Source organism: Condylostylus longicornis, unplaced genomic scaffold (assembly GCF_029603195.1).
Source record: "Condylostylus longicornis isolate FDR11 unplaced genomic scaffold, ASM2960319v2 ptg000075l, whole genome shotgun sequence".
Lineage (NCBI taxonomy): Eukaryota > Metazoa > Arthropoda > Insecta > Diptera > Dolichopodidae > Condylostylus > Condylostylus longicornis.
Window position 1 is genome coordinate 3,560,721 of NW_026578043.1, and position 16,595 is coordinate 3,577,315.

At 32.0% G+C, this 16,595-nt stretch overlaps 6 protein-coding genes across 6 annotated transcripts; 3 read left to right on the forward strand and 3 right to left on the reverse strand.

Annotated features, from left to right (window-relative positions):
- Positions 1 to 3,045: 3,045 nt before the first annotated feature.
- On the reverse strand, positions 3,046 to 4,291 carry LOC129612578 (uncharacterized). Its single transcript, XM_055526247.1, has 2 exons — positions 4,179 to 4,291; positions 3,046 to 4,114 (listed from the first exon to the last, which is right to left on the reverse strand). Exon 2 carries the CDS (start codon positions 4,102 to 4,104, stop codon positions 3,046 to 3,048), a length of 1,059 nt encoding a protein of 352 aa, XP_055382222.1. The 5' UTR covers positions 4,105 to 4,114; positions 4,179 to 4,291.
- A 51-nt stretch (positions 4,292 to 4,342) lies between these two features.
- On the reverse strand, positions 4,343 to 5,491 carry LOC129612579 (uncharacterized). The gene has a single exon (XM_055526248.1). It carries the CDS (start codon positions 5,489 to 5,491, stop codon positions 4,343 to 4,345), a length of 1,149 nt encoding a protein of 382 aa, XP_055382223.1.
- A 2,293-nt stretch (positions 5,492 to 7,784) lies between these two features.
- LOC129612607 (ribonuclease P protein subunit p20-like) lies at positions 7,785 to 8,409 on the forward strand. Its single transcript, XM_055526297.1, has one exon. It carries the CDS (start codon positions 7,941 to 7,943, stop codon positions 8,367 to 8,369), a length of 429 nt encoding a protein of 142 aa, XP_055382272.1. The 5' UTR covers positions 7,785 to 7,940; the 3' UTR covers positions 8,370 to 8,409.
- An 11-nt stretch (positions 8,410 to 8,420) lies between these two features.
- LOC129612608 (transmembrane protein 203-like) lies at positions 8,421 to 8,863 on the forward strand. The gene has a single exon (XM_055526298.1). It carries the CDS (start codon positions 8,421 to 8,423, stop codon positions 8,838 to 8,840), a length of 420 nt encoding a protein of 139 aa, XP_055382273.1. The 3' UTR covers positions 8,841 to 8,863.
- Positions 8,861 to 9,979, reverse strand: LOC129612606 (elongation factor Ts, mitochondrial-like). The gene has a single exon (XM_055526296.1). The coding sequence runs from the start codon at positions 9,846 to 9,848 to the stop codon at positions 8,949 to 8,951; it is 900 nt and encodes a 299-aa protein (XP_055382271.1). The 5' UTR covers positions 9,849 to 9,979; the 3' UTR covers positions 8,861 to 8,948.
- A 90-nt stretch (positions 9,980 to 10,069) lies between these two features.
- LOC129612605 (polycomb protein Su(z)12-like) lies at positions 10,070 to 14,763 on the forward strand. Its single transcript, XM_055526295.1, has 8 exons — positions 10,070 to 10,311; positions 10,838 to 10,884; positions 10,943 to 11,227; positions 11,328 to 11,517; positions 11,609 to 12,485; positions 12,544 to 12,901; positions 13,051 to 13,426; positions 14,300 to 14,763. Exons 1-8 carry the CDS (start codon positions 10,221 to 10,223, stop codon positions 14,443 to 14,445), a joined length of 2,370 nt encoding a protein of 789 aa, XP_055382270.1. The 5' UTR covers positions 10,070 to 10,220; the 3' UTR covers positions 14,446 to 14,763.
- Positions 14,764 to 16,595: the final 1,832 nt, after the last annotated feature.

The window sequence follows — 16,595 nt, forward strand, 5'->3', positions numbered from 1 at the left end:
ACAGATACAAATGATTGTGTTAATGTTTTACATTAACAAAATATTCCTTAATAAAAAAAATATTCATTTTTATTTCAAATTTAGTTGCTGCAAGGAAAGAGTGAGAAGAATTTTCATAAAAATATGTGTATGTATAAATTTAATAAATATTCCATAATTATAAAAAACACTAATAATAAATGCATAAAAAAATTTTATTGTTTCTTAGTAATTCTGTTTCTATATCAAACGCATAACATTGAAAAAAAAACGAATTATAAATAAATCAAGATATGTACATTTAAACAAATACGTAACTATTAATAGTTTCAAAATATAAAAGTTATTAAAAATTAAATAATTCGTTAAAAAGAATATGTATGATTAGTTTATTTAAAAAATTTGTTAATAATATTCTTCTACGGTAAAGTAAATGTTTTTTTTTTGGATGATCTTCGTGTGCTATTTTTAAATAAAAAAATTGTAGATGATAATTAAGATTAATAAATACATATTTTAAATTTCGAAATGTTTATTTTATTTAAATAATTTTAATTAACAGTTTAAAACAATTTGAAAAAATGTACATACATACATATATGAATATAATACCTCCACCATTACAATGTGGATTTTAATTTCATATCACGTACCACAATGCAAATGCATATTGTAAGTATTTTTCAAATGCATATTGAAGTATGTATAAACAAGACTATAATGTTCTCAAACTTAATCACTTTGTTTTTGAAAATGAGACGTTATATCGATATACATACATACATACATAAGAAAAAACAAAAAAATGAAAAACTAAATGAAAAAAATTACAGTTTTGAATTGAAAATTATTAGCAAGGGTGGTTGGTTGGTTGGTTAGAGTGGCCGGTGCGACCCGACTGGCCAACACCCCAATTAGCACCGACGTGCCGTTTTGCTACCACCGCCTCGTGAAACCCGGTTGTCAAAGTACGTTGGTCCAGGGCCAGCGATCAGAGCCACCCCGTTCTTTTAAGGAACTTATTTACGTCCCCGATACTTTTATTAGAAATGTTCCCCAATTCCATTATGTCCGTTTCCCCAAATGACAACAACCTGGCCCTTTGAAGAGCCGGACACTCGCAGAGATAGTGAAAAAGCGTCTCTTTTTTGTCTATCTCCCGACAACTGCGGCATGACGTATTAAAGGGAATTCCCAGCCTAGCTGCATGATCCCCCACAGGCCAATGCCCCGTGTACACAGCCACCAACTTAGCTATGTCCGGTCGAGGCATCGCCAGGAGGCTCATTGATTTCTTATGGTCGTATTTCGGCCACGTCTTCCTAGCCGTTGCACATGTGCTCAGGCCCTTCCACCTGCGGTCCGCACATGCCACTTGGAAGCGGTATATATCAGTTTTGATGGTGTTTATAGGGACAAGAACTCGCTCGGCCCTGGAGCCGTCCAATGCCGACCCACATCTGGCCAGCTCGTCAGCCCGCTCGTTTCCTGGTATGTTCCTATGTCCCGGAACCCAGAGTAAGGTGATACTATGATGACTGCACAATCTCGTCAGCTCATCGTAGCAAAGCCCTACCAACTTTGAGAATATCTTTGGCGAATTTAGAGCCAGAATCGCAGCCTGACTATCCGTCACAATTGCGACCTCCCGGGCCACAACCAAATCCCTTCCCAGGATTTCGCATGCCTTCCATATGGCGAATACTTCCGCCTGGAACACGCTCGATCCGTTGGGAAGGCGATATGACTCCGATATGTTCTGAGTCTCCGAAAATACTCCAGCACCGACCCCATTCCTATCCTTGGAACCGTCAGTGAAGAGAGCAACATCAAAGCCTTGCAGTGGAAGATTTCTTTTCCACTGCCCGCGAGACGGAAGCTCAACCCGAAACTTCTTGTCAAGCTCAAGTCTAGGGATGCAATAGTCTGTAGCATCCGCAACCACTCCGTCCGGTAGTGACTGAAGGACATTGCCGTGGCCATACGGCCTTTCGTGCCAGCACTCAGCTTCTCTGAGTCTAACGGCGCTTGCCGCGGCCAGATTCTTAATATGGATGTCTGGTGGAAGCAAATGGAGGAGTACATCCATAGCGTCCGTGGGCGTCGATCTCAATGCCCCCGTAATGCTTATGCATGCAGCCCTCTGTACCCTACCGATCTTGGTACAGTTGTAAGCTTTCCCCAACGCCGGCCACCACACGAGTGAACCGTAAGTTAATATAGGTCGTACAATGGCCGTGTATAACCATAAAACCATTCTAGGTTTCAGCCCCCACCTCCTGCCGACCATCTTTTTGCAGGTGTAAAGTGCCGTACAGGCCTTGTTCACCCTCTCTTGCACGTTAAGCTTCCAGTTAAGTTTAGAGTCGAGTATGACTCCCAAATACTTAACTGCCGGACTCAAACTGAGCCGCAAACCACCCAATCGGGGCAGTCCAAAGCTCGGGATTTTTGTCTTACTCGTAAAAAGTACAAGTTCCGTCTTGGCTGGGTTCACTCCAAGGCCACATCTTTTAGCCCAAGAGCTCACCACATTTAGAGATCCTTCCAAAACCCCACTGATTGTTGGAAGGTCAAAGCCGGAAACCAGGATTACTAGGTCGTCAGCGTATGCCACTGCCTTCACTCGCCTTTCTTCAAGTTGCAGTAGAACCTCGTTCATAACAACAAGCCACAAAAGTGGCGAAATCACCCCACCTTGGGGCGTTCCCCTACTAATGTACCTTGCGACACTACTATTACCAAGATCCGAATACAGGATCCTGGTCCGCAGCATGGATAATATCCAGCGTACCAAAGCATCTTCCAACCCCAACTGAGTCAGAGAATTTTCTATGGCCCACGAACTAATATTGTTGAAAGCCCCTTCCACGTCTAGAAAGGCCGCCAACGTGTATTGCTTATAATGGATAGATTGTTCGATAGTCCTCACTACCTCGTGTAGTGCGGTGTCTGTGGACCTTCCCCCGCAATATGCATGCTGGGAAGGCGAAAGTCGAACTTCCTTCATTCTGTTCCTGAGCCCTAGCTCCAGAACGCGCTCCAGCGCTTTTAGAACGAAGGAAGTCAAACTAATTGGTCGAAAATCTTTGGCGCTATGATAGCTTCAACCATTTCACTCGACACAGGCTGCCCCGGAAGGGAATCCAACTGGATAGCCTCCCGAGCCGACCCGGTATTACCCGGGAAATGCGTGTCCACTAGTAAATTGAGAGTTTCCATAGATGTTTTTGTCCATGTCCCACCCTCATCCTTCAGAAAAGAAGGACCGGTATGGTCCTTGGAAAGCACTCTGCTCAATCTGGCAGAATCTCTGGTACATTCTACAGTTCCGCAAAAATCCCTCCAACCCTGGCTTTTTGCGGAACGGATAGCCCTTTTATACTCTCTCAGGCACTCCTTATAAGGTTGCCAGAACCCATTCTTGTAGCAGATATTGAAGACATCCCTGGTAATCTTCCGGAGATTACTCAAATCTTCGTTCCACCACGGGGGATACTTTTTTTTTGAATATTTCAAAGGACAGGATGCTCTGAAAGCCACGCCCATGACTTTCTCAAATCTACTGATTTGCGCATCAAGTTCTTCGACTTCCTTAATATAGTTGTTAATATCGGGCATGACCATGAGCTTGGCCCGCACGATGGCTCTGAATTTAACCCAATCTGTTCTTTTAGGGTTCCTAAAAGGTTTGGGATTCCCAACTTCGAATCCCACCGTGAAGACTATCCAGGCATGGTCAGAATACGACCTTTTGCTAGATACCCTCCAGTCCTCGATTATACAGTTGTTAGTTTTGAGTGTTATATCTATCACATCTTCCCAGCCAGCAAACCTGTCTGTGCTAGGAAAAGTGAAGGTAGGGGTGTTGCCTCTATTTGCTATCTCTAGATTACTATCTAAGACAAAATTAAATAAAGACTCACCTCGTTCGTTGATCTCTGTGCTGCCCCAGAGGGTATGTCTGGCATTGGCGTCGCAACCCATAAGCAGACTTGCTCCTTCGGCTGCGCCAACCTCTGCTAGGTTTTGAACTTCCGGAGGTGGAGCAGGCCTATCATGAGCCATGTAGACTGAGCTCATTAATAGGTTCCCGCCGTTTCCTTCAATCCTCACCACCGTCATGTCTGCGGTACTGAAATTAGAGCAAAGAAAGGCTTTTATATGTTTTTTAGTTAAGACACAAGTTCTGATCTTACCTTCAGCTGGATCTACAATCCTGTAGAATAGGTTGTATTTCTGGGTGCCCAGTCCCTTTATCCTGTTACCGTTCACCCAAGGCTCCTGAATTAGAGCGATGTCGATGTCTTCCTCTTCTAGGAAGATCAATAGGTTATCCGAGGCTAATCTCGAATGCTTGAGATTAACCTGGATTACCCTCATCCCTCTTGCTCTTATCAGCCACCTCCATCTGTTCAAGGAGCTGGCTCGCTTCTTCTATGGCGTCCCCTTCTGGGTCCGCATTTCGAAATATTTTGAGCTTGGCATGCCGTATGCCAAACCGCAGTCTGTTGTCCCTCCTGTCCAACGGCTGTAGACTCTCCTCATTAATGAGAAGTAGGAAGGACTCACTGTTTTTCTGAGGTTCCTCCTTCTTGATAATTTGCCAATCATCCATCGGCACCTCAGGATTGGCAATCTTTAGGACCTTTAGCAACTTGTCCCCCGCAATATTCATCTTAGGGATCCAAATACGAGCCCGGGGTCTCCTAGGAATTTCCTTAGCTGGGATGAGCTCAATCTTGGACCCATCCCATGTATCGCTAATCTTAGCAACACACGAACTAAGAAAATCCCCGGAAAGCCGGTCCTCGCATTTGATCACCCTGTAGCCCCTGACTACCTCAGATGAATCGAAGCTCAGGACTTCGTTGCCATCGGTCGTTAGGAGATGTTCAACTACCATCTCCGATAATTTTGCTTCGACCTTGCACCATAATTCGGAGGACAACTTCAGGTTGGTAGACTTTCTGTCCACCACCCCAAACTGGAGATGATCACGGACCACCTCGCTCATTGTTCTCCCCTGTGCATGATTACCACTTGATGTTGAAGGTCTGGTTGTCCCTGGCTTGACGACCTTCGACCTTTTGCTCTCTTGAGCATTTCTTTCTTCATCTTGAGACCTTACTCTTTTTGTGGTCTCCTGAGGCTTCGTGCTCTTATACGCATTGTACTCGTCAATTACCTTCTGGTATTTGACTTTGTCCTCCGCGTCTTTTTCAGAAGTTTTACCTTCTGCTTCATTTTGGGCAATCTTGCCTAAAATGAAGATGGCCTTCGAATATCTCTTCTTGAGTACGAAGGCGGGTCCTTTTGATTTTCTGCTTTTGGAACTATGGCTGGTTCCTTTAGCTTTTTGTGTAGATTGTTTTGGTGGTTTTGCTACCTTACTGGTTTCATCACCACCAATCGATACACCTGCTTCCTGACTGGAAGCTAGTATCTCGTCTTCTGACGAGGTGCCAATTGGCTCTTGTTTTTTTAAAATTTTTTTAGTCGAATCTTCCATTTTGATCCCACGAGTGTGTCCGGAAAAACAGTCCATCCTGCCAGAGCCGACTTACCAGGATAAGGTCATCGTTACTCTCTGAGGCGACCCGGTATCAGAGAGACTCCGTTCGCGGTAGCCAGTATACCCCCCGGCTACCAACTAGTCCACTAGGCACGGGTCGTATAACACCATTGGATTGGGGGGGGGGGGGTGGGACTTGTTGAAGATTAGCTTACGCTGTTACTTCATGCCCGTGGGACTTGCTGAAGATTGGCTTGCGCCGTTACTTCAAGCCCGTGAGATTCTCTTGGTTTTTCTGGTCTCACTTTCGACCTTATCGGCATGGTTGCACCTTCCAGATACCACAGAATTGTAGTACCCGCCGACATCGCTCTCAAGATCATTGACCCTACTTAAGCTCCTTCACCACGGCAAGGTGGAATCCCATCGAAAGAGTTAGCAAGGGTGACTAAAATATAATTAAAAAAAAATAAATACCTAATCAGGTAGTTCGATTTTAACTTAATCATGCAATGCAAGTGGATAAGGTGTGTCCGTATTAGGATTTTTATTTTAAGAGAATCTAGACATACATAATGGTATAATGCCCGACTTTTATAAGTATGGTTAGAGAAGTCACAATCTAGATATCATAATATGGAGGAATACAAGGTCAAATGGATTATGGAATACAAGGTGTCATGTACAGAGGAAAGGGATGCCCATATCTAACATCCAAATTATTCAAATTCGTGTCCTTCATCATATTTTTAATCATTTGATTTTTCAAATATGTACTTATGTTCATAAATATGTCATTATGCTGCTGTTAGGTTAAAGTTACAGACACATCAGACTAAACTTACGACTTAACCTAATATTAAATCTGATGGACATTTTGATTTGCACATTAGATTCTATTTATACTTTTACGTCAAACTTTTGACGGCTATGTTTATTAATATTTGCAATATATGTATAAATGGCAATAGAAATTAAAAAAAAAAAGCATAAATCAGCTGAATGTGACAAAACCTTCTTGAAAAATTATTTTCCGCCGTGTTATTTTTAAAAATCTGATCATTTCTGAAATCTGAAACACATTACTGATTATTTTTAAAATTTTTTCATAACATGTATTAATTTTTTAAAATTTAGCTGTGCTTTTTTGTCTCACATGCTACCCAAAAGAAAATCCTTTTTGACACAGCTGTTCAGAAAACTTTTTCAGAAAAGCTTTTCAGAATCGGACAAATTTTTGTCTCGTGTTGTGAATATAATTAATAGTTTGAAATGTTTCATATCATTTTATAATGAAATATTTTACATAATACATAATAAATTACATAATAAACTATTTTACTGATTTCATTAACACTTAAAAAAAAAAAACTATTTGAAAACATTGAACTGACAATTTCAATTTTACAATTCTTCGATTTGAGAAAGTGATTTACCTGAAATACTGCCCGTCCATTAATTTAATAATTCTATATATCTAGGCCCCTTCACGAGACAAAAATGAATAAGTCAGTTCTCATAAGTATAAAAGACTGTCATATAAAAAGTTTTTACAATTTAATACAAATGAAATAAACGAATGGATATCACATAATTTATTTATTAAAAATGATAAGCCTTGAGACTAGTTTTTAAATAAATTGCTTTACAGACTTATTTTTTTGGGAGCGTCATACTATATGCTAATTATTTTAACAAGTCTTATTTGGTGCCTGATCGTCTATCTCGCTACTTTGCTCGGAAAGTGAAAAGAAAGTAAGTAACTATACTTACTTTCTTTTCACTTTCCACTTTATAGTAAATATACTTGTATAATGTAATTTTCAAGTTAGAGGAATTATTTGGTATTACGTATCTCGTTTTTTTCTAAAATGCATACAAAATTTATTCACCTTGTTTTTGAAAAAGAGCCGTTTAGTCGATAATTTGAGAAAAAATGCAAAACCCCAACTAAAAAAAATGATCTTATTGGAAAAGTGAAGCGTCCATTAGCAATTATTGAGAATTTTAATTTAAAAATGAATAAAAAGTGAGTAAATAAGTGAGATCAGGCTGTTGATATTTTGTGCGATTTGTCAAAATACTAAACAATAATTTTTGCTAAAAAAGGCGTTTTATGTTAACAAAGTTTATTGTTTTTAAGCTAACTGAGATAAAATTCAAAACGGTCTCTTGAATCGGACCCATGTTTTATATAGCATTGCAGTTTTTAAAAATGAAAGCTAGGTGGATTGTCAAAACTCCATATTTTCTATGTTTGTATGTCACTCAAAATTCAGGAGCTGTTTAACTTTCATAGACAGTCATTGTACGTACAATTTTCAATTTAATTAACAGATTTTAAAAATAATTACATATTTGACAAATTCAATATTTGAAATTATAATATTTGATTAGAAAGCTAGTTGAACCGCAATATTCAACGAATGATTTTGATTTAAACGAGATGAATAAATTAGAAAATGGAAAATCAGATGTGAAGAAAGATTTGAAAAAACAAAATATAAAAAAGAGGTCTGGGAAACCAATTGAAGCATATGGGAACCAGCAAAAGAATCATATTTATGTAAACAGTAAAACTAATTTAAAAGCTAACATCAAACAGTGCGAAAACTTGATAAACTCCGGTTGTAGTGAAGTATTTCTTCATGCGCTTGGGAAAGCTATACCAAAACTTGCAAATTTAGCTTTACGACTTGTAAATAATTCGAATGGAGCACTGACATATGAAGCTAATACTTCAACAGTAACATTAATTGATGAGCATCATCCATTACACGATGATGATGAACTAACTCTTGCAAAACGATTGAATTCATGCCTTCACATAAAAATATCAACAAATGTTGACATAAATATTGATAACAATATATAGAAGGGATTAAAAAAGGAGCTGAATTAAATTTTGTAGAAAACTATATTCAACATGTTTAAATTATCAGAATTGGTAAAATGGTTAGGACTAACAGAATTTGAAATACTGACAAACTTGACTGGTTTATTAGTCTTTACTGTTTTGTTGTCTTTAAAAATTGAAGCTGAGCAAAAATTTTCATTAGATTGGTTAAGTGTTTTTAGCCCGTTATTTTGTAGTGACATATGTAATTCATATTTTTGTATTATAGTAGGAATAAGAATGTATGCAGATAATGAAAACAGAAGAAAGTCACTGCATCGTCTAATGTGGAGCACGTATTTTTTAGTTTTAACTGGAATTTTCAAATATTTACTATGTTTAAAGTTATCTGGCCAAACTGCTTTAGAATATAGCGAGGTTTTCTCACCAATATTTGTATTATTGCAATTAATAGCCGTTCGAGCTTGTCAGCTTCCTAACACAAATTAGAGAATTAAATAAAGTTAGAATAAGTTTGGAAAATTTTTTTTATTTCTAATTAGCTAATTTTAAGTATTCCAAAAACAAAGAGCTTGAATAAAAATTTGAGTACGATAGTTAATTTTCTTCAGAAAAGCATTTCATATTTTCACCACACTCATATCTTTGATAATCAATTATTTCTACATTATTTTCCTTCAAGAAATCATTTACTAAGTAATTTGGGTCCAAAAGATATTCTTGAAATATTAAACATGTTTCATTGTCTTTGTTTTCTAATGGTTTATCTTTATCTATATTCCCAATTTTGACTGGGCTCATACCAACAATATGTTGACAAATATTTTTTTGCAATTCTTTGTCATCCTTTTCCGTTCTAAAAGCAACTAAAGTCCCATATTTACCAAAACTTACATCTGATTGTTCATTAATATTAGAAGGTGGATGTGTGTAAGCGTACAATTTCAAATCATTATTAGTTTTAAAGCAAATTGCTCTTTTGAGTGTGGCATTTTCCCCAACAGTTCCTATTAAAAGAGCCAAATGATCAGATAAAGTTTTTCCGTCGTTTGCTTTCAGATGTTTTAGAGCATCTGTTTCAAAACCAAGTTTCCAAAGGTCTCCATCGAAATCAGTCTTGCTTGTGTATTGAGCGCATAATTTGGTTGCAAATTCAACAAATTTTCTAAATTGTTCATTTCTTGCAACAAAATCAGTTTCACAATTAATTTCAACCATAGCTCCAATATTATTTTTGACTAATACTCCAACTAATCCTTGTGTTGTACTTCTGTTTTCTAATTTTGTGGCTTTAGACCACCCCATGGATTGAGCTTGTTTATTCAACCATTCTTCCGCTTTGCTAACATCGTTGCCGTTCAACTCCAATGCCTTTTTACAATTTGCAAATGTGTAACCAGTTCTCTTTCGAAGTTCGGCTAAACCACTTTTGTTTGCATTATAGAAAACTAATGAATTGTGGAAATATCGTGAGGATTGTTTAAAAAATATCATCATCAAAATGTTACTAGGGTTTTGGATATATTGTATAAATTTTGGAACGTCAAAATAGTGCAGGAATCCAAACAAAACAAAAAAGCAAGAAAAATTATATATGCCTACTTTATTTGTCAGTGTCAAGTGTTCAACTAAGAATTTGTTTCATTAAAATGCAACGACAACACTTGCATGCAAAATTTTGATAATGAAACAAAATTGCACCATTTTTGTTTCGTTGATGTTGGTGTGACTGACAACAAAGAAAGAAGGCGAAAGAATAAACTACATTGTCTATAAAATTAACATTATTTTTTTTTAATTAATAATTTTCACGGATTTAAAAGTGTTATTTTTGTATTTTATTACTTATTAAAAAATAGCTACACAAAAATGGCACCAAAAAAGCGTGAAAAAGAGCCGGAGAGTTCTACTTCAAGAATGGTACTATTCGATAACGAGTTGTTTTTGCAAGCTTTTGAAAGTGAGTAGTTAGAATTAAAAATTAGAAAAAAAGGAATAAATAAATTTAGTATATACTTAACTATACTAAAAATTAATACAATCTATGGGAAAATTTCAATAATACGTAAAGAGTAATTTAAAAATAGTTTTTTTAGGAATAGTACATAACCTATATTGTTTTTTCTTTTGTCGGGGAGAAGCTTTCATTTCTGCAATCTGCAAAGAAATATCTGATTTTGATGTTTCAATTAAGGCGATAATAGCAGCCAATACTATCTTACAATACGCGGTTGTTTTGATTTGTTGCTTTTTTTAATGAAATGATGTTAAAAAAAAGGCGCGAGTTTCAAAAATAATAAAAATAAACAAATAATATTTTGACAACAATATTTGAGTAATGGTGATAAATGAAATTGGATTGTATTCGGGTTAAAGATCAATTTAAACTTAAAATACTTATATAAAATCGCATAGCCGTGTATCCAATTTTATATTTATTTTTGAAACAGTAATTTTTGAATAAATTTTCAATTTTATTTTTTCAGAACCCACACAAATTTATCGATATATTGCAAATAGACATGCTATAAATGTAAGTAGAATGCTACTGAGTTCACAAATCAATATGCACATAAACTGTTTTATTTTAGCCCTTATATTTAAATCGTAACCTAACTTACATGAAACACCGAATGTCGAGGACAAATCAGAGAAGATCAACTTTTAAAATAGAGTCTCTTCTTGACCTAAAATTAAATAAAATGAGAATGGAAAAAGCGAATGTTTTTGGAGATTCTATTACCTTGAAGTTCTTAGGATTTTATGACAATGAGGAAGAGTGGAAGAAAAATGATATTGTTCGAGTAGAAATTTTCCTTTTAAAAATATCTAGAAAAAAGCGTAAAGATTTTTCGTCTGATATTGATCAAATTCCGGTAAGTTATAAATTTTCTCGAAAAGGAGTATTATAATAAAAGATTATTTTAACTGTTCAAAAAATTTTTGACAAAAATTCAATGTTATTTTACATATAAGATGGGTATGGTTGATGTTTGCGTTAATCCTAATGAAGATGAAAGTTTGACAGAAAATCGAAATTTAGAAATAAATATTCCAACAGAAAGTTTCATGCCTCTTAATAACAATAATCAAAACGTTTCATACGGCATATTTTTTAAAGTAGAAACTCTAAAATTAGCAACTGAATTGGATGAAAATCAAGATGGTAATATAAAAATTTAGTTTTACTGTTTGTTTTTTTAATATATGTATATACATAAAATTTCATGTATATTTAAAATTTTTGTATAAAATAGATAGAAACACAAAGCGACTCAAACCCAACACAAAATTTTTTGGTGCTGATTTATCCATATTTGATAAGCAAAATCGCTGTATTTTAGCAAGTGGTAAATATGATTTAGCACTTCATGAGATAAGATATGCCTCAAAAAGTTCTCCAAAAAAATACATTAATTGGGAAACTATACCATCTGAATTTAGTATATTAAGCGATCCTTCATTTGATATTTTTAAACAGCCAACTTTACAATTTTATATGAGTTGGTCGAGTAATCATGAACAAAAGGTTGAAAAGTCACACATAAATGGATATTGTGATCATGATGAAAGTCAGATAATTCGGAACCATAATAATAATTCTATAGCTACAGTACAAAATGCAAATACTCTAGCTGGAGGGATCGTAGAAACGTCAGATAGTGTTACTAGCCCAGCAGCCGGATTAAATGGAGAATTAAAGGAAAGTAATTCTGGAGAAAGTGTTCAAATATACTACAATTTCATGTATAATAATAATTCAAGACAACAAAGTGATTATGCTTCAACTGCTGATTGCCCTTGGTGCAGAATCAAATGCAGAAAATTATACGCTTTGTTGAAACATTTAAAGTTATGTCATCCTCGATTTAATTTCACATACGTGCCTATAAATAATACGGCTAGAATTGATGTTACAATTAACGATATGTACGATGGTTCGAATGCTGGTTCTCCTTATAATGTTCCTGGTCCATCAGAAAACTCATACCAAACAAATACAAGACGTCGCACAGTAGTAACAAATTTATTGGTGTGTAGACCCCGAAGACAGAAAGCAAATTTAAGCGAATTCTTAGAACTAGACGAAAATGAAATTAATAATCAAAGATCTTATATAACTGGTCATAATAGGTATTTATAAAAAAAAAACGTTATTTAATTTCATTAATATTTTTGTAACTTTAATTAGACTGTACCATCATGCCGAAACGTGTTTACCTATACAACCCCAAGAACTAGAATATGATTCCGAAGGAGAATCAGATCCATTATGGCTTCGCCAAAAAACAATGCAAATGATCGATGAATTTAGCGATGTCAATGAAGGTGAAAAGGAACTTATGAAGATGTGGAACTTACATGTGATGCGTCATGGTTATGTTGGTGATTGTCAGCTTTCAATAGCCTGTGATATGTTTTTGGAATCAAAAGGAAAAGAAATAATTCGAAAAAATTTGTTTCGCAATTTTTTATTACATTTGACGTCATTATTTGACTATGGATTAATTTCACCAGAATGTGTCCATAAATGTATTCAAAAATTACAGGTATAAAATGTATTTATAAAAATATATACCTATATACATATATAAGTGTTTTATGCTTATGAGTATATAAGTATGTATTTATCTTTATGAGTATATGTATGCTAAAATACAGTATTTAATATTATAAAAAAAAAAATTAAATTTTTTAGAGTATGTTAAGTACAGATAAAGAAGGACGACAAATTTTATCAGAATCCCACGAGCGACAGCTTGATTATTGGTTGAAGGAGGGATGCTTCAAAGAACAAAAGGAAAAGAGAAGTTCGATTAAGTTAGAATCTAAAGGTTTAAGTAGTTTAACAAATATTACAACAAAAACAACTCCAAAAAGTGAAAGTAGTAAGAAATTTGCTATAAATAAAAGCGGAATCGATCCTTCGGAATTTAATCCAGATGATAATTTGGAATCAGAAAAGCAAACTGTCAAAAAATTTTCAAGTCCAAAGAAAAATACACCTAACCTATCACTCCAACCAAATAATTTATTTAATAAGACAGGAAGTAAAAGGAGATTTTCAACAAAAGGTATTAACAAATTTTTTTTTGATTAAAAATTTATGCTTGAAATGCAAATGATTTTAAACTAGAAGTAGAGTAAAAATCTATTTTAATTTAAAAATATCTATTGTAATTTAAGATATTGTATTGAACATTACCATTAGAAATATCATTAAAGGATAGTACAAATGATAAAAAGAAAAAATTTTTAAATATTTATGGATAATCTACCGTATTTGTTAAAAAGAATTGGTTTATATGAAAATGTTAAAAATGTATACTAGAAAATAATGTATAAAATGAAAATTTGAAAAAATCGTATATTTGTATAAAATCAGAAAAATTATTTTATGAACAAATTAAAATTAGCATTATTATAACCTTCTACAATTGTACAAACATACAGTATTTTTGTACAATTAACACTAATTCGTAAAAAAATCATCATAAAAACCTATTTATTTAATTTCCTTCTTTTTAAGTTTTTAAATCATTTCTCCAAATTTAGTTTAAAAATTTAACTTTTTTAAACTTAATATAATTTCTTTAATATTTAAGTACTTTTATATTTTTTTTCTGCTATCTTTTATACTTTAATTTTATATTTTATATGTTAATATTTTTTGGAATTAATTATCAGTATTAATGCGTATATAACACTTTTTAACTCATATTAAACATAATTAAATTTAAAGAAATTTAAAATTTTGTAAAAAGCTGACAAAAAACAAATAATAACAACTTAAGACATTTTCATCATCTCATACTATTTTAAATGTTTAAGATTATTTTTTTTAATTTAATGTTTATTTTTCTAATAATTTTTGATATTATTTTCTGTTTTTAAAATATTTTTTTTACCATTACTTTTCATTACAAAATCATATTTACATTTTACAGATTGTATATCACCACAAAGACGACGTAGTGCTGCGGAAATTTCTGTAACAAATGCTAAAAAAATTAACACTAGAAGGCAATCAATTGCTGTTTTAAACATCACGAAAAACAGTCCCAGTAAAATCAAAATGAGAAAACGTTTATAAGACATAAAATTGTTTTTTCTTTTTTTTGTTTGTTTTTTTTTAATATAGAAAAGAAAATAAAAATTCTAAGAAGTAATTTTTTTTATAAATAATTTTTGAATATAAATAAAATACAAAATTGTTGATATAGTCTAGAAATACATACGTTCAATATATTATATACAAAATGTTTTCGCTAATTTTCATCCAAAATTTAGCTTTTATTTTTAAGTATTTTTTTTCACCTAGTATATTAATTATCCTAATCAATTAGTTTAATTTTGACGACTTTTAATTTTAATAAATCGTTGTATTTAATATTATTTTCCATTCGTTTATTGTGGTGTCACTCACATAAAATAAAAAATAAATTCAAGTGATTAAAAATTTGTTTGTTTGTTTAGATATTAATTTAGTAATGAAATATGCAAAAGAAAAAATAAAAAGCTTGAATTAAATTTATTTTTCGGCACAAATTCTCTTAAAATTTCTAGCCTGTTTTTGTGTAAAAAAAAAATTATTCCGAAAAGTATGAAAAGTTTATTTTTAGGTAATTTGAAAATTTCAATTTAAATAAATATTTTTAAAAATTCGTTAATTGAATATAGTGATAATTTGACGTGACCGACAAATTTTCAAATAAAGCAAAATCTTTAAAAATACAATTGTTTTTTGTACATGAAATTTTTAATTTTAATACATGAATTGAACTTATAATAAAAAATAAAATTTAAAATAATTTATTGAATTTGTTGAACTTTTTTTTAAATGTTTAAAAGAAAAGAAAAAATAAATTTATCTTTAATTTTTTTTATTACAAACAAAAATGAGTTGTGTTATTTTTTTTTACTTTTTGTTTTTAAATTCAATTATTTGAATTCTGTATTTTGAATATTTTAGAAAATTTTATGAAAACAAGTTATAATAATAAAATAATTCTGAAGGACTTCAATATAAATTACAATTAATTACTTTCAATTTAATTTATAAATTTATTACATGAAAAGATAAGAACATTAAGTAAATATGTGTAAGGATTATAAATTTTGTAATTTCTATTTTAACTTAAGATTAAAGTAATTGATAATAAATTGTATTCAACTTGAAAATGTTGGTACTTGAAAATAATGAAAATTATATAATAACTTAAAGCTATTGGTTATACATATGTTTGAATATGTACATAAACTATTAATTATTATTAATTTAATGAAAGTTTAAATATTGATGAAAGAATTTTTTTGCATTTAGTCTTATTGAATATTCATTTAAGAAAAATAGAAAAAATCTTTTAAAAAAATTATAATAAAATGTAATAATTTCGAAATAATATAGTGATAATTCTTTTATGTACTTTCGCACATTTGTTAATTAATAATTTGAATATTATATAGAACAATGAACAATGATTAATGAAAGTTTTAAGAGAAATATTCTGTAAAACAATTATTTTAAGAAATTTCATCGTTTTTATCATCGAAAAAAAATATTGATAATAAATTTAACATCTAATTTTGAAAGACCAATAATTTTATTCAAACCATTTATTTTCTAGTTTTAAAATTTAGTTTGAAATTAATAAAATACTGGTTATTTGATACCTTTTCTAGGTATTTAAAATGATCCGCTTGATCTTCTACAAGTTTTTTTAAAAAATATATTTTTAAAAATAGAACGAAAATTCAAAACTAATTAAGATAAGTACATAACTAATTAAAAATAATTTGGAATACTAAATTTGACAAAAAAAAAATTAACAAAGTTCAAATTCAAAAAAAATTTTCTTTTTAAAATGCTTCCTCCATTTGCTATCAAAATAAAAAATCACTGCCCTAGAAGAAAGAAAATTGAAAAATTTATTATTATTGTATAAGGGTTGAAGCAATTTATTATAAAAAAGAAATTGAATATAATAAATATTTTATAATATAAAATTTGTAATAATATAACTACAAATAATTAAAAAAATCCATATACATGAAAATATATATATATGAAAGAATATATATGTACAGATATACATTTATTTATACATGCATATTTAGATACATTAGATTAAGATATCAAAGAAAAAAAAAGTAGAATGAATTATTTTTGTTTATGTAAATTACCGACTAATAAATTTAAAATTTTAATAATAAAATACAATAATATTCGAAATTAATATTTTT

Bases quoted from the DNA above. Each gene is read 5' to 3' on its own strand.
- LOC129612578 (XM_055526247.1), bottom strand. From the start codon at position 4,104: ATGACGGTGGTGAGGATTGAAGGAAACGGCGGGAACCTATTAATGAGC.
- LOC129612579 (XM_055526248.1), bottom strand. From the start codon at position 5,491: ATGGAAGATTCGACTAAAAAAATTTTAAAAAAACAAGAGCCAATTGGC.
- LOC129612607 (XM_055526297.1), top strand. From the start codon at position 7,941: ATGAATAAATTAGAAAATGGAAAATCAGATGTGAAGAAAGATTTGAAA.
- LOC129612608 (XM_055526298.1), top strand. From the start codon at position 8,421: ATGTTTAAATTATCAGAATTGGTAAAATGGTTAGGACTAACAGAATTT.
- LOC129612606 (XM_055526296.1), bottom strand. From the start codon at position 9,848: ATGATGATATTTTTTAAACAATCCTCACGATATTTCCACAATTCATTA.
- LOC129612605 (XM_055526295.1), top strand. From the start codon at position 10,221: ATGGCACCAAAAAAGCGTGAAAAAGAGCCGGAGAGTTCTACTTCAAGA. The intron at 11,228-11,327 runs GTAAGTTATAAA...TTTACATATAAG, and splicing joins CTGATATTGATCAAATTCCG to ATGGGTATGGTTGATGTTTG. The intron at 13,427-14,299 runs GTATTAACAAAT...TACATTTTACAG, and splicing joins AAGGAGATTTTCAACAAAAG to ATTGTATATCACCACAAAGA.